Below are 15,980 nucleotides of genomic sequence, written 5' to 3'. Positions count from 1 at the left end.
TGGCAAATGAACTAAATATGCGGTTGCATTTTTTTTAAACTTGAGATTGCTTTTGTTGGTGCAATGAAAACGTAGCTCCCTTCCTTCTAAGAGGCCGTCCTAAGGCCAGGCACCCATGGTCCCTACTACTAAATGCAACTATTTGGGGGGGGGTTGTGATCAGAGGCTTCTGAAATCCTGTCAAGTGAAGGAGGGGATCAAGGTAAAAGGGGCAAAGGTCACCTGAAGAAAGGTCAGACGTGAGAAGAGGAACCTTCGTCCATTCCTGAGTGCAAGGGCAGGTGGGCTCCTGGTCACTCTCTCCAAAGTCACTGGGAGGCTGAACCCACAGCAGCAACACTGAGGTTGGAAGGAGGGGAGGGGACGGTCGCCACGGGAACTCACAGCCTCCCCAGCCCCTGCGCCCCAGCCCCGCCCTGCAGGAATTCCCGCTTCCCCTCCAGAGCGGGCAGCCCTGACACGGCCGAGACGCCCTCGTGTCGGGTGTGGCGGGAGCCCTGCCTTCTCTGCGTTATGACAGAAGTCAGAAGCAGAGCAGGTAAGGGACAGGGGGACTGGAAGCATGTGCGATGAGGCAGCAGCTGAGGAAGGCGTCCGCCTTCTCTTCTGAACTCCATGGCCTGCTCCTCCACTCCACCCTAGAACTAGAATGTTCCTCTTTTCTAAATGGGAAGAAACTCACGGTGACACACCCCCTTCCTCTCAGCTATGCTGGAATAAATCAGCTAGTTTATCTGCACTGTGTGCTGAAAGCCACCTGCCTGTTCCGGGAAGGGGAAGCCACTGCCCCCACTCTGAGTTCATCAGCCACAGTGGACGGTCAGCACCTCGCACCCAAGGCAGAACCATCCAGCCGCCCTCCACTGCTCCTGGCCTAGACCCCACCTACCCTAGACTCACCGGAATTCTCACAGTCCAGCTCCTAATCCTCTCTGCAAACACGTGCACCACCTCACACCACCCACCAAAACTCCTTACACGGCCCAACCTCCACCGCCAGCTGTATCATTTTAGGGCTTCAGACAACCTGAGAGGTTAGCTGCCCAGTCCAGCTGCCCCTCCTGCAGATCAGAACACTGAGGCCCGGAGGAACTGAGTGGCCTGTCCCTGTGCATACAGCCCCTCGTGGCACGGGCAGCCAAGGACAACCCTCTGGACAGCGGAGTCAGTGCTTTCTACAGCTGAGCTCTCAAATCCACCAGTGTTTACTGAGTACATAAGGGAGGGTGACCGTATGTCCTAGATCACCTGCTACAGTCCCAGGTTACACCTGCCCTCTTTCACACTTCACTGCACTGATTTGGGCCAGATGTCATGAACGGTCCCGGTACCCATGTCTATTGTCCTGTTAGGTATTGAGTGAGATGGACTCAGGGATGACACCTAGCCCTTCTTCTGGGGGCGTAGGACCAACAGGAGACATATGTCTATGACATTGTGTCAGTTCTTCAGTAAGCCAAAAAGAGCCATAGGCAACTTCGGGATGATGGGGATTAATTCAGACTGGGATAGAGAGCTGGAGAACCAGAAAGACCCTTGCCCAAAAGTCCATATCAGCCAGGCATGGTGGCATGTGCCTGTAGTGCCAGCTACTCGGGAGGCTGAGGCAGGAGGATCGCTTGAGCCCAGGAGTGTGAGGTTGCTGTGAGCTAGGCTGATGCCACGGCACTCTAGCCCGGGCTACAGAGCAAGACTCTGTCAAAAAAAAAAGAAAGGAAGGAAGGAAGGAAGGAAGGAAGGAAGGAAGGAAGGAAGGAAGGAAGGAAGGAAGGAAGGAAGGAAGGGAGGGAGGGAGGGAGGGAGGGAGGGAGGGAGGGAGGGAGGGAGGGAGGGAGGGAGGGAAGGAAAGGAAGGAAGGAAGGAAGGAAGAAAGGAAGAAAGAAAGAAAGAAAGAAAGAAAGAAAGAAAGAAAGAAAGAAAGAAAGAAAGAAAGAAAGAAAGAAGAAAGAAAGAAAGAAAGAAAAAGAAAGAAAGAAAGAAAGAAAGAAAGAAAGAAAGAAAGAAAGAAAGAAAGAAAGAAAGAAAGAAAGAAAGAAAGAAAGAAAGAAAGAAAGAAAGAGAGAGAGAGAGAGAAAAGTCCCTATGAGCTGGGCCTCCAACCACAGGCAGAAGTTCAACAGGCTGAGAAAGGAAAGAACTTGTGGCAGGGGAAGCACAAGCAGAAGTCGGTGGACAGACGTTTGGTGAAAAGTGCCACGTCCCAGGCCCTGAGAACACCAAGATGAGTGAGCTGAGGCCCTGGCTGGAAAAGCTCAGGTCAGATTTTGGAAGAAGAGTGGGAGGACTGGGAGCCAGGGGCCCCCAGGACAGGGGAGGAGGAGTTCCTGCCACCTCTGCAGCCTGCGACCCAGGGCTGGCGCAGAGCTTCACGGGCAGTCTCCTGCTGGAAGCCCGTTCTCTTTCCTGCGCTCCCAGATCTCTCCTTCACTGCAGCCCTCTCCAGTCACGCGCTTGTCACCGCCCCGCACTGTTACCTGTGCACGCTGCATTCCTTACCGGGAAGACCCGGCGATGGCATTTCAGTTCGTGATGTTCCTCACAAGCCCTACCAGTGTTTTATATGCTGAAAGATCCTGGTGAATATTTCTTAACAACCTAAGGAAATTTATTGGCCATTTCACCAGCCAAAAGTTTCGTTCTCCAGCCAGTGAAATGGTCCTCTGGTCCCCTGTCCCAGGGCAGCAGTAGAGTGGTGCAGCCTGCGGCTCAGGAACGGTGGGCGGCCGTGGGTGTGGGATCCAGGAGGCTGCGGCGGGGGGAGGAGAGGACCACTGGGGAGGCAGAGGGGGTGGGCTCCGACCACAGGGTGCAGCAACAGGCAGGGAACATCTGATCTCAAAGGATGAGCTGCAGCGCAGACTCGGGCCAGCTTTCGCACACAGTGGGGCGATTCTGAGGCCTGTGAGGACAGACGGAGCTCCATTCTGGGGTACACACTCCCCACCCCTCCATGAGCAGTTTCTCAGGCTCCTCTGCAAAGTGTGGATGAGGCCGGCCTTGAAGGCCTGGAGCCGCGCACACAGTGCTTGGGGACGCAGAAGGCACTCCGCCTGCCTTACGGTGGCTGCTGCCCCCTGCTGGTAGAGCTAGACCGTGACAGCTCCAGGCCACCTCCCCCTCTGTGGCCCGGCTGAGTAACAGTGTCTACAGAAAGCAGGTTCATTCCACAGTCATAAACATGTATACTTACAGCAAGGCAATTAAAAATTCAAAAACTGAAGATTTTTAGAAGGCCGGTTGAAGTCGTTAGGCTTCTCAAAATCACATCCAGACGAGGAGGAAAACACAACCTTTTATAAAGAGTCTCTGTGTCCAGCACAAGATGGGATGAGGCCTCCTTAGGTTAAGCAACCCAAAGTGGCAGAGAAGTACCAACAAGAACCACTGTGACTAAGAGCCACTGATACACAGCATGCCGTGCAAATCTACATTGTCCCGTTGTATAGGGGATAAAAATGAAGTGTAGACAAATGCAAGCACTACCCTAGAGGCGTGGAGATGTAATCCCAGGACTGTGTGTTGCCAGATCCTGACCTAATCACTGTACCGATAAAGCCACCTGGGGTAGGCTGGGGCTGGGGAGAGAGAGGCGAGAAGCCAAAGCACCTTAACTGAGCATCCACTAGGTGCAAGGCACGTGCCAGCTGTCTGGGAGGCTGAGGCCCCAGCCCCCCTCACTTGGGGAGTGTGCAGAAGAACTCAGCCAGCCAGTGTGGCATGTCATGGCGTGGGAATGGGGGCGGAGTCCCACATCCCCCACACCTTGACTGTCTCTTGCTCACCTTAAACAGAAAAATCCCTTGAGACCCTCTTTGCTGGGAAAAGGAGCTGAGAAGTGATGTTCCTCTTGCCAGCAAAACTTCCTAGGTGACTACATCCACTCCCTCCGCTGTCTCATCTGCTGTTCCCAGGAGCTCCTCTGCTCAAGGTCACAAGAGCCCGGACTCCAGACTCCAAGTCCCTGGTGGAGCATTAAGGACACCCGGCCACGTGGCCTCGCACCACCGCAAGAGCACATAGCCTGGCTCGCTCCATCTGGCCCTCCACCGCCTTCCCCTGACCACCCCATTTAAACAGCCCCCACCTGGTCCTGCCCTTCCCTCCCCCGACCCCTGCTCACCTTCGCCCACTCCCTTCTGTGAGAAGCTGGGGCAGGCTCATTTTCCCATCTGCGGAAAGAGCATCATAGTGCTGCCTACCCCCTAAGGCTGTGAGGATTCGGTGGGTGTGCGCCCCCTGGTACGTGAGGTCATGGGGCGAGTACAAGCAGCGCTGCTAGGTGCAAGGGAGCCCACGTTTGCTGTGACTTCTGTTTCCTTCCACTGGCTCCAACCCTCCCGGTCTCTCCCCAAGCCTGTGCTGCCTGGGGGTGGCCGTGCAAGGAGAAGCGTGAGCACAGTCCAGCCCTTCTTTCCTAGGGCCGCTCCGTCCCCAGAGCCTTCCAGGTCCCGCCTGCCGTGGGCCCGGTGGCGAAGCGCAGCACCGCGGTGTCGTCTCAGAAAGCCCACTCACCATCACTAGTGTTGCAGTCACTGTAATATTAAATGCTGGAAATTTGCTAAGTGAGTAGATTTTGGGTGCTCTTACCACAAAAAAGGGGGGAGGTACCTATGCAAAAAGATGGATATGCTAATTTCTTGACTACAGTAACCATTTCATTATGTATATCAAAACATCATTTTGTACACTTTAAATTTATATAATTTTTAAAAATGTTTTTAAAGCCCACTTGCCCAAAAACATGAGCCATACATTCTCACGGCAGCTTTTCTGGTAATAAAGGAAATATTTCGTCATCCTCAGCCAGGTTAGGGAAGGCACTGCCCGCCTCCCGCCTGTGGGGCCAAAGGCCCGGAAACCCCTTCCAGACCCCAACCGGCCAAGCCCTGACTTGGCAGTTGCCTTTTATCCACATTTTAATTTCTGATACACAACAGGTAACGCTTATGTTCCAAACACTACAGGGGACACAAATCATCATCGTCTGTCTGAAATTTCAGTGGACACCCGGTATGCTTACTTGATAAATCCAGCATCCCTTCTCTTGTCCCTCCCCTTCCTTCAAGCTCCCATCAGACACATCAGGATCCTCACCCCTCTGGCACGCTGTCTCCTGGCTCCAACAGCACCGACTACCCCTGCAGCCCCTCTGTGCCAAGCCCGCTCTGGCACCCATCATCTGGCACACCACGCCCCGCATGGGGCCCAGACTCCTCCCAGCTTGTCCACCTTTGCCCTGAGCATGAGCACCCGGCCACGTGGCCTCGCCACACCCTGGTAGCACACAGCCTGGCTCCCTCCCCTGACCACCCCATTTAAAGAGCCCCCGCCTTGCCCTGCTCTTCCCTCCCGGACCCCTGCCTCATCCTCACACCTTTCTCTTCTTTCCTCCAACAGGGACAGTGAATGTTGTTACATAAACTACTTTATTTAAATAAAACCAGGGCAGACCCTTTCCCCACACACACTGGCACGTGCGCCCGCACACACACACACCCATGTCCTCCTCCCCTCCCTTTCCGATCTCCACCCATGGCCACCTCAAACCCTGAGGTTCTCATCGTGACCGTGCCCCCGGGCTTGTAGACACCTGTGCAGAGCACAGAGGTTCACTCCTCAAGTCCTTGCTGGCAGTGGGACGCAGGCCTAGCTAGGCAAGAGCTCTCTGCTCTCCAGGGCTGGGACGAGAGGCAGAACCAACTTTTCCAAGGCACCCAGGTCTGGGGTGGCTTCCCTACACGCAGCCCGGCAGCACCGCCCGGCAGCTGGAGCAGCTCCCTGCAGCGGGCAGGACCCCACGCCCGGACCAGCCGCTCCCTGCACCAGAGGAGGTTAAGAGGCTTGGGGCCGAGCTTGAGCGCTCCCCAAGGTATCCTGGAGTAGGCATCGTTTGGTGTGGGGAAGAGCAAGGGAGAGCAATAGAGCACCAAATTCCCCAACCCCACCCTGCAGGAGGGCGCCAAGATTCGGCTTAGCATCCTCCACCCAGAAAAAGTAAACGTAACTCAGTAGCAAGAGTGTAAGGGGTGGGAATGACAGGGGCCTAAGCCTTCAGGACCTCATCACATCTTCACCCCCAGCATGGACCCTGTTAGGGACCCACTAGCACCTAGGCAGTGTTAAGGACCCAGCCCAGCTGGGGAAACGCCATGCCCACAGGAGCCAGTCTGGAGTTGGTGATGGTCCCTGTGTTGACAATCGGGTGGGGTTTCTCTCCCCAGCACCGACATCCTGCAAGTTCCGCTTCGGGACACACACAGCAGAGGGGCTCCGGTGGTGACGGGCAGTGCTGCAGGGAAGGGCAGCGTCCCCGGAGGCGGCACCAGCAAGCCAGAGCAGGCCAGCGGGAGCGCTCGAGGGGTGCCCGGGAAGGCAGGGGCTGGGGGCCGACGGAGGGCGCCGCCGTCCCTCCCCTCCGCCCTGCGCTCATTTTCTCTCATGAGCTCCCCTGTGCCTTCTAGGCCAGGTTCCCTGAGGGGGAAAAGCCAAACGGACGGACGGAGGACGGAGAGGGCCACATAGAAAGAGGGCAGCAAGGGGTCCACACTCCAGGGACGGAGGGGCCTGCAGGGGCGGAGACGGAGCGCGGAGACAGCTGCCTTCTGGGCGGGCAGGGGAGCGGAGGGAGGCCGTGAGAAAGCCGGGCAGACACGGGCGCACACACTGCTCTCCTCTCCCAGGAAAGCGCTGGAGAAGGGGACCTCGGGGGAGCCAGGACCCCAGAGAAGACGGGGTGAGAAGCCCTCGGGGAAGAGTCAATCCAGGAGCTGTGGCCACGGGGCTACAGGCTGATGCTGCGCTGGTGGCGACCCCCACGGACCCCACCATCGCTGCCCCGGCGTCCCCCGCTCCGGGGTCCCAACTCTTGGCCGTCCAGACTGGCGTGGTCCGAGAGGCCGCGCAAGTGCTCCACCGAGTCGCACTTCTGCAGGTCGGAGGCCACAGTGCGCAGGCTCAGCAGGCTCAGCGTGTCCGCGTCCGGGGCGAGGCCAGGCCCCAGGCTGCTGCCCTCCTCCAGCCCCCCGCCCTCGGCCCCTTCAATCCCGCTGTCCCCATCCTCTGTGTCCTCGAGTCCTGCTTCAGCGCCCACGGGCGAGGAGCGCCGCGGGCCTGGGGGGTGCGGAGGGAGGCCCCGGCGCCGGGCATGGATCTGCTCGCTGATCTGCTCCAGGTTCCGCAGGGCAACTGAGTAGCGGGTCTTGGCCTGGGCTACTTGCTGCTCCAGTTCTGTCACCTTGGCCTTGTGCTCCTACAGAGGGCAAGCCAGAGCAAGGTGATCCACGGTGTGTCCCTGCCTTACGCGGCACTCTGCGTTGAGGTCCATCCAGGGCCTCGCCTCCCAGAGCCCCGGCTGGCTGTGCTCAGCACCCACCGCAGACCGGCGACACCGGCCAGCCCCGCTGCTCCTCTGGCTGTCCTTCCCAGCGATCCTGCCCGGCTCTTGGCTTGAGTCCCACCTTCTAGGGCCTTCCTCCCAGGACTTCATCTCCTCCAGCTCCTCCTCCTCCTCTCCCCATTGTTCCTTCTTACCATCTGGCTGGCTCTTCTCCCCATCCCTGGTTTCCTCCACTCTTACTTTTTCCTCTTGCTTACGGCCCTTCTTCAGCTATGTTCTCTGCCAGCACCAGCCCCCAGCCCTGCCTCCCACTCCTGCAGGGCCACACATCCCCACCACTGGCTGGCCCAGTGGAGGCCCTGCCCTGCCCACCCCACCAGGGCAGCCAGACAGGCAGCCCGGCTTCCCTCTACCTGCCCTCACGTTCCCTGCCTGCCCCTCCTACACCCCCCACTTGCCCATTCTTCCCTCTCGCCCACTCAGCTACCTCCAAGATCTGGCTGAACTGGGCCTTGAGCTCAAAGTAGGGGCGGCTCTTGCCAATGGCCCGCCGGAGGGTCTTCTGCAGGGATTGGACCCGGGCCTCAGCCTGTTGGCACAGCCGTGTCACCCGCTGATGTTCCCGCTCTCCTCGAAGCCGCTCTTCCTCTGCCTCGTTCACCTGGCCAGGGGGGGTCACACATCACTGGGGCAGGCCCCACAGTGCAGCCCCTGGCATTGGCCCCAGGCTGCCAATCCGAGAGCTGCCCTGGAAGACCCTTTACGGAAGCATCCTCTGCAAACCCCGCCATGTGCAGAGCCCAGGACACTCAGGAACAGTGGGTCAGTGAGCCTCAAGACAGCCTCTTCCCTCTCTTTTGGACCTGCTGCCTGACCTCCTGGCCTTTGAGGACCATGTCTGACACACGTGCCTCTGCAGCCACCTCTTGCCCATGCTCTTGCCTATCGTCACCCATACCACCTGCCACTCAGCTTTGCTGCTGCCAGGAAAGGGGCGCTGGAGCCCTCGCAGCCACTTACGAGCATCACAGGAATGTGTCTGTGAGCACATCACATCTGCAACGGCCACTGTCCCGGGGGAGCCCTCGGTGCCAGCAGCTAGGGGCCAGGGACAGGAAGAGCCCGTGTGAGGAGCCACAGCTATGCACGCGGTTCTCTGGGTTTCCACCCCTCACATGCGCACAGTGCAGGCCAAGGGGGCCAAGGCGTGCGCTTCCGCCCCAGGGTGCTGCACGGCCGCGCCCGTCCTGGTAGGCGAGGTGTCTGGAGGCCTCACCTGCTCCTGCACAGGGAGCTCTGGGCTGCGCACCACCCCTAACGCTGCTCTGCAGTGTCAGCACCCTGCTCCAGCGCTCCGTGCTCGCATCTGCACGAGTTCCGGAGTGGAAGCAGAGAGCCTGTTCTGCGTGAGGGACACACAAAGAATCCCAAGACACGACCTCCCCCCGGCAGGAGCTGACACCTGCCCTGTTCAAGCTGAAAGTGGCAGACTGAGCCATTGCCAGGGGCCCTCCCACCCACCCCCCAGTCCCCTTTCAGGAGCTGGGAAATGATACATAAATTATACTTCAAAAATCAAGGTACACTGGCAGAGCTCAAAAGCAGGGAAGGGAAAACATTCTGAAAACAGAAGCCAGGAGTCACACAACTAAACATAACAAATGTGAATGGTGAATCCCAGGGTATCCTCCGGGGATCCACTGTTTGGGCTGCTCTCACACCTGAAGGTAAAGGAGGGAGAAGAGCCCAGGATGACATTCTAAGTCAGAGGGAAATGGAATGTGGGAAGCACTGGGGGCCACACCGGGCAGAAAGCTGGGCATAGCTTTGGCCTGAAACAACCAGAGCTGGGGGAAGGCTGGAGTGGAGGAGAGGGAGGAGCAAAAAGGTGAGGCAATGAAGAGACAGCAAAAGAAGTACAAGAACCAGCAAAGGGGACCTGCCAGCACCGCCCAGCTCACCTTGCAGGTGGCATGATTGAGCATCTCCTGCCACGTGGGGTCCAGCCGGTTCTTGTCAGCCATGACACCCTGCTCGGCCACGAACACCATCTCCCGCGCAGCATTGTGCATGCTCACCGCCCGCTCGTACCGCAGCGCTGCCTTCTGCGTCTCCTGCTGGGCCTGCGGGGAGACGGCGTCAGTGCGGCCGAGGGCCTCCCGCTGCCCACGGAGACCCGCGTGAGGACGAGCGGAAAGGGGCCCACTTGCAACGCCAGCTCCATTTCCCCAGCTGTGCTCAGGATTAACGCCAAGGAAGCAACATCCTATAAAGAATATTTCATAAGGATGTGGAGGAAAATAAATAAATGTACAAATAAATATTTAAAAGAATGATACTGCCAGTGGAGGGTGGGTGTGTGAAATTCAGCGCTCTCAAAGGCTGCTGGCCTTTTGCCCCGGGGAGAACAAAGGAAAATCTGAACCATTTTAGCTGGAAGGTTAGTGACATGGACAGGGTGTCACAGAAAATATGACCCTGAGACCATCAATTCCACACCCAGCGGGAAAGCTGAAGGAAATGCTCAGACAGGTGCTCAGAGACACTCCTCACAGCCATACGGAACAAGCAAAAGACTAAACACAAACCTAACTTCAGTTACAGGACACTGCTTAAATGAATAAGTACATCTAACATAAGGAAATATTAATCAGTCCTTTAAAATGATGGCATGGATGTACATGTATTGACATGGAACCACGTCATAATGCTAAGTAAAACAAAGGAACAAGAATAGCACATATTGTATAATCCCATTTTGGGAAAATAAATGCCAATTTTTTCTTTTTAAATACATGTTCATCTGTGCTGTATCAGTCACATTTTTTATTTTCTATTTTTTATGATGCTTTGACATCTTGGAGGGCCTTGCTGGCCAAAGAGAGCCTGCTCCTCCCAGGGCTAGCTAATTCCGGGAGGTGGGAAACTCCCCCGTAAGTGTGACCTTCACATGTAAGTCAACCAATCCAAACCCGGATGCCCAGATACCCCATTCCCTAACTCGCACACCAAGCCAGTAAGCCTCTGCCCCAAATTATCCCTGAACCAGGTAACTAGACAACTAGAGACCACCCCTATCCAATCCTAAACTTACCTAAACTTGCCTACCCTGCCTCAACCATTTCTTTCCACAAAAAACACATGAAGATTCTGGGATATGCTCTCTCCTTCACTTCTTCTGCCCCCTGACTGACACTGGTTGCTCCCCAGTGTGGCCCCTCCTCTTGGGAATAACTCTTCTTTCAAGGTAGTTGTCCCCAGGTCTAGCACCATACCATACTGGATTAAAACAAATCCCAGATACAAAACACGCATGAAACCTGCATGGTAGGATTGTGGGAAATTTTGGTTTTCTTCTTTTTATTACAGTCTTCCAATGTTAACACCCATTACTTGTGTAAAGAAAATGGCTGGGGTCGGGGGCTGGTGGTTAACTAAGAAAAGATGCAGATAAGAGAGACATGAATCAAAGGGAAGAGAAATAAGAGAAAGAAGAAATGAGAGAAGATGAAAATGGTAAGACAGTAGAGCTGACAAATCTGATACACCCTAAAGCCTGATTCCTTACACACAGAAGAACACTTAAACGTCAGCAGGCATCAACTGGGCTTTCCGGAGCACACCCCCAAACTCCCGCCACGAGCCTAGGGCCTATGGGGGTAAAGGAATTTTCTCACCCCACAGAGCAAGTCCTGAGCAGCCAGGTCTGGCCCAGTCCTCTGCCCTGAGGTCTGGTGCTTTGTCTCCCACTCCACACAGCGACAGAAGAGTCCAGGGCCAGGCTCTGGTGCAGCCTTCCCTGAATGCAGGTGGGCCAGCCGTACCTCCTTAGCCAGCCGCCGAGCCTCATAGTAGGGCCGGGCCTTCTCGATGCAGCTCCCCAGGTGAGAGCCCTGTGTGTTGAGCTTCCTTGCTGACTCCTGCAGGATCCTCCGATAGGTGGTCCTGGCCTCCTGGCAAAGGGACGGGGCAGAGGAAAGGCACATGTGTGGGTCCCAGCCCCGCGTGTTCCTCTAGCACGCCCCTCCCCCCAGCCACTGTCTCAATTTGAGAAAAGGACAGACGGAGATACCCCCAGGGCCCAGCCCAAGGGTGTGAGGAAAAGCAGGATACTCACATCCAGCTGCAGCTCCACCTGGTTGATCTCCTCACTGGCCTGATTCAGGTGCTCCAGCTCCTCCTGCCTCAGAGAGGAGCGGGGAGTTAGTGCGGGGCAAGGAAGGAGCCTTGAGTGAACCGTGCAGGGCGGAAGCGATGCACAGAGGAAGCCCCAGCTGCCCAGGGAAAGGAGGTGAGATACTCAGGACAGGAAAGGAAAGAAATGGAGGAGGAGACTGTCGAATGCTTCCTTGTATATCAGAAACCTAGTATACACAATCTCATGTGATCCTCACTTTACTTTGTATTGGGTAATAAAACCCCAATTTTAAGGATGTGGAAATCGGGGTTTGGGGAATGCAACACTAATATGCACACAGCCATCGCGGTGAACCCTCGCTTTCCCCATCAGATCACACCACTTTCTCCAGCTGGGCGAGTTTCCTTGGGCCTGAGGGCTGCTCTCCATGGGGAGAGGACAGCCGCCTGGGCCAGCGCAGGGCCACTTACTCAGCACACGTTCACTGCACGCTCATCACCTCTCAGTACTGTGAACCCTAGAATTCAGGACACACAGCAGTGGCAGCTCACAGCTGCTGAGGAAGCCCAGCAAGTAAGCAACAGGCCCTGGGCAGTATGTGGAGCCTTGTGAGAGGTGGGCATGGGTGCCCTCCAGGGGCAGGGTCACCTACCTGGGGAGCAGGTCAGGCCAGGATGACCAGAACACTTGCTCCCCAGCTGGGACTTGATAGACACAAAAGTGCCAGTGAAGGGGAGAGAGCCGGGGGACCAAAAGGGAGCAGGTGCCCTGGGCAGGTAAGTTGGCAGGTGAGGAAACCAGTGAGGCTGGGGCACCAGGTGGGGAGACACCAGGCCTTTTCCACTGGCAAAACGGTCCCTCAGAGCTTGGTGCCACTTAGTCTGTGGTTTAGGAATGCAGACCTGAGCAATGTAAGGGAAGCCTGGAGGGGCTGTGGAGACAAAAAAAGCAGCTGTCTACAGTATTCCAGGTGGGAGAAGGCAGATCCCAAGGAAATGCAGGACACAGAATCACAAGGGCTAGGTGGACGATCAAGGTCAAGATCAGGGAAGACTGCAGGTTCTGAGAAGCCTCTTGGCCTGCTTGGGCAATCGGTGATGGTGACCCAGATCCCCACACAGTAGATCCTGTGAGAGGGAGGGAGAGTCTTGGGGAGAAGCCACCAGAGATGCTGGTTTACATATCTCACTGGCCCCTGGGCTGGAGAAGGAAGCAATGAAACCATCCCAGGGCTTCCCGTGGAGTGGCGGAGAGCTGGGAAGTATGTTGGCCTCAAGTCATCCTTCCCTGCCGGAGGAGACACACAAGTTCCTGGAGCCCCTGGCAAGATGAGGACGTTCCTGAGCAGTGGTGCCGTTCTGCACCAAGGAAATACCTGGTGCTCAGCTCCAGCATCCGCCTGCACCAACCCTGCAGTCTCCGGACAGCACAGAGACCTAGCTCAGCATCTGCCCGCTGCCCAGACCCAACTGTCCACGGCAGCAACACTGCCGTCACTTCCCCGTTAATGATGCTGTGACACCGGGTCCTGCTCAGCTCACTTGGCTCTGCCGGCACCCGGGTGAAGGGTCAGGCTGCCACGCATGATCTCCCCTTTAGTCCTTCTACTTCTATACTCCCCCGACTCCCTGCCTTGATCCTGAAAAGATTTGGGTCAGCAAGTGAGAACACAGGGAACCAGTCAGATGTGTTAATCACAATAAAAGGAAGAGTGCAAAGGTAGAAACTTACAATGGAACCAGAAACAAGGATATGGAAACCTACAGCAGTGTAGACCCTGCCTCAGGAAGGCCACAAATTTGGCTCTAAACTTTCTTGAACAGAGCTGCCCAACAGAAATATAACATGAGCCACACATGGAATTTTTCATTTTCCAGCAGCCACATTTTTAAAAGCAATGCCTGGAATTATAATACTATATTTCATTTAACCCAATCTATCCAAAATATTATCACTTCAACATGTAATCAACATAAATAATAATATTAACCAGACTTTTACTTTTTTTAAAACTAAATCTTTGAAATCCACATGTACTTGACCCTTAGGACAAATCTCAACTTAGTAGCATTTGACTCCCACACAGGACAGGGTGGGTCTAGAAGTCGGTGCCTACGGGGAACATCATTAGTCACACAACCCAGTGTCCATGAAACAACAAACCTCTCTAGAACCACAGGCAGCCAACACAGCTCGGAGGACCCCGGAGGAGGCCTCTGCCCGGGGGCAGTGCCGACACCACCAGCAACGCAGAACCAAGTTTCCCAGTGCCTTCCTGACAGGGGCCTCACCATCAGCTTCTGGGATCACCCTAAAGGGCCCCAGAAGGCAACTCCTGTTAGGATGAGAGGCCACCTCTCTCCCTATGGGCCAGGCTTCCTGCAGCTGGGCTCGGCCCACAGGCGGTTTCAGGCTATCTGGAAGAGGAGGTGACCAGTCTTTTCAGCAGCTCCTGCTGGGGGAATACTTCCTTTGCACTTGACAGATAAGAAACAATGAGGTAGTAAGAATTAGTGACAGAGTAGGGTCTGGATCCAGGACCTGACTTTTGATCTTGCTTTCCTGCCACTGTGACCACCTTCCTGGGACTGAGGTCATCCCTGGAAGGATACCTTGGGAAAGAAACGCGTGCTGACCTAGGAAAACCACAGCCCAGGTAGGAAAGGGACGGGACTCAGGAAAGCTATAAACACTAATTCCAGGGGAGGAGAGGAGCTGAGTAAAGGCTAACCTGTGTCATTCACACAGGCAAACGAAGGTCTAAGACTGGATTGCCACTGAGTTCCATGATCCAGAGTGCTCCCAGCCCCCAACTCCCAGCCCTGACAAGATAATCAAAGAAGGGAATGGCTGAGTGTTAAGTCATCCCCACTGGAAAAAGGATGAGAAGGGCTCTTGCTACTCACAAGTGGTGGGAGGAGGCATTGTCTTGCTATATGGAAACTCACATCCCAATAGCAACTCCAGCAATTAAAATGCCATCTGCTGCTGAGGACTGCCCCTTGGAGTCAAAATGCTCTAACAGGACAAGGAGATACCTGGGAAGCAGAGCAGCCTGGAGGGCAGGGTAAGCATGGGAGGCAGAGGGGACAGCCAGGCTGGGGCACACCCAGGGCAAGGCTGAGCGGGAAGCCATCAAGGACCCAGGGCCCCGTTTTGGGCAGTCAGTTACATTCCACTTGGCCTGCTCCACCAGGGACTCCTGGCACTCAGCTGAAATGGAATTTGGGCAAGACAAAGTCTGAGTCAGCATGTATCATCCATCAGTGAGCCAGCAGCCAGCGGGGAGGGTGACCTTCCCCGAGCACACCGGGCACATTCCCAAGATGCCAGGACACTGAGTCAAAGGCACAGGCACTCAGGCTGTGGATGCTCCCAATCCGCCTCCTGTGGGCCACCCAAAGAGTCGGGCTAGTGGTCAGTCAGTGGGCCAGGATGACGACCCTCCTGTGAAAGCTAAACCCACACTTTCAGGTGAGGACTCGGAAGCTACAAAGTTACCTTGAGAGTACGGAAAGAAGCAGATAAGTGATTGTGTCCACACATCTGAGGACGGAATGCACCCACCACAAATGAGGCTAGAAAAGGTCATGGAGTGGACACAGGCCCATCTAGCACCACCCCTCCTTCCCTCTTTCCCTCCATCTCTCCATGGGACCCTCTCTTAGAAAGCTGAGGACCAAGCTGGGTGCAGTGGCTCATGCCTGGAATCCCAGTACTTTGGGAGGGTGAGGTGGGAGGATCACTTGAACACAGGAGTTTGAAACCAGCCTGGGCAACATAGTGAGATCCTGTCTCTACAAAAAGTAAAAAAAAAATTAGCTGGGTGTGGTGACCCATGCCTATAGTCCCAGCCACTGGGGAGGCTGAGGCAGGAGGATCACTTGAGCCCAGGAATTTGAGGCTGCAGTGAGCTATGATCACGCCACTGCACTCCAGCCTGGACAACAGAGAGACACCCTATCTCAAAAAAAATTAATTAATTAATTAATTGAAAAAAGAAAAGCAAGCAAGCTGAGGATCAGCCTAGAGATCTGGAGAACTCCATTGAGGTCACGACATGGAGACACAGCCAGTGGCCTTCTCTAGAGGACAGCACACCCCAGGTTGGTGCCAGCTGGCCTCCTTCCAACTTCCAGAAGAATCCCACCAGACAAGGAGCATGAGTGGCCTGCCTGCCAAGGAACCCCAGTCCCACATCAGAGAGAGCCTCACCCTCTGGGCAGCCGTTTCTGGGGCTTCAGAAAATACCAAACAGGGCCCCTGGCCCAGTGAATTCAGCCTTAGCTGTGTGTTAGAATCACATCTCACCCCACTCAGAATGAGAGAATCCACGTGTCTGGAGAGGTTCAGGAAAGGGTGTTTTTAAAGCTCCTAGGTAGAGTTTTTTTTTGTTTTTTTTTTTGAGACAGAGTCTTGCTGTTACCCCAGGTAGAGTGTGGTGGCATGATCCTAGCTCTGTGCAACCTCAAACTCCTGGGCTCAAGGGATCCTCCTGCCTTAGCC

The 15,980-nt window shown here is 55.5% G+C and overlaps 1 protein-coding gene across 2 annotated transcripts in view; it reads right to left on the bottom strand.

The window, feature by feature from the left end:
* Positions 1–5,407: 5,407 nt before the first annotated feature.
* Positions 5,408–15,980, bottom strand: part of SH3BP5L (SH3 binding domain protein 5 like) — a 14,565-nt gene continuing 3,992 nt past the window's right edge. For both annotated transcript variants that reach the window (XM_045567412.1, XM_045567413.1), the window contains exons 3-7: positions 11,454–11,516; positions 11,161–11,289; positions 9,298–9,459; positions 7,824–7,997; positions 5,408–7,249 (exon numbers count right to left, since the gene is read on the bottom strand). In XM_045567412.1, the coding sequence (XP_045423368.1) occupies positions 6,782–7,249; positions 7,824–7,997; positions 9,298–9,459; positions 11,161–11,289; positions 11,454–11,516 (996 nt within the window). In that variant the 3' untranslated portion in view covers positions 5,408–6,781. The remainder of the gene's footprint in view (positions 7,250–7,823; positions 7,998–9,297; positions 9,460–11,160; positions 11,290–11,453; positions 11,517–15,980) is intronic.

The sequence above is a fragment of the Lemur catta genome, chromosome 13 (genome assembly GCF_020740605.2).
Source record: "Lemur catta isolate mLemCat1 chromosome 13, mLemCat1.pri, whole genome shotgun sequence".
NCBI lineage: Eukaryota > Metazoa > Chordata > Mammalia > Primates > Lemuridae > Lemur > Lemur catta.
The sequence above is the reverse complement of the archived record's forward strand: the minus strand, read 5'-3'. Positions and strand labels throughout refer to the sequence as shown.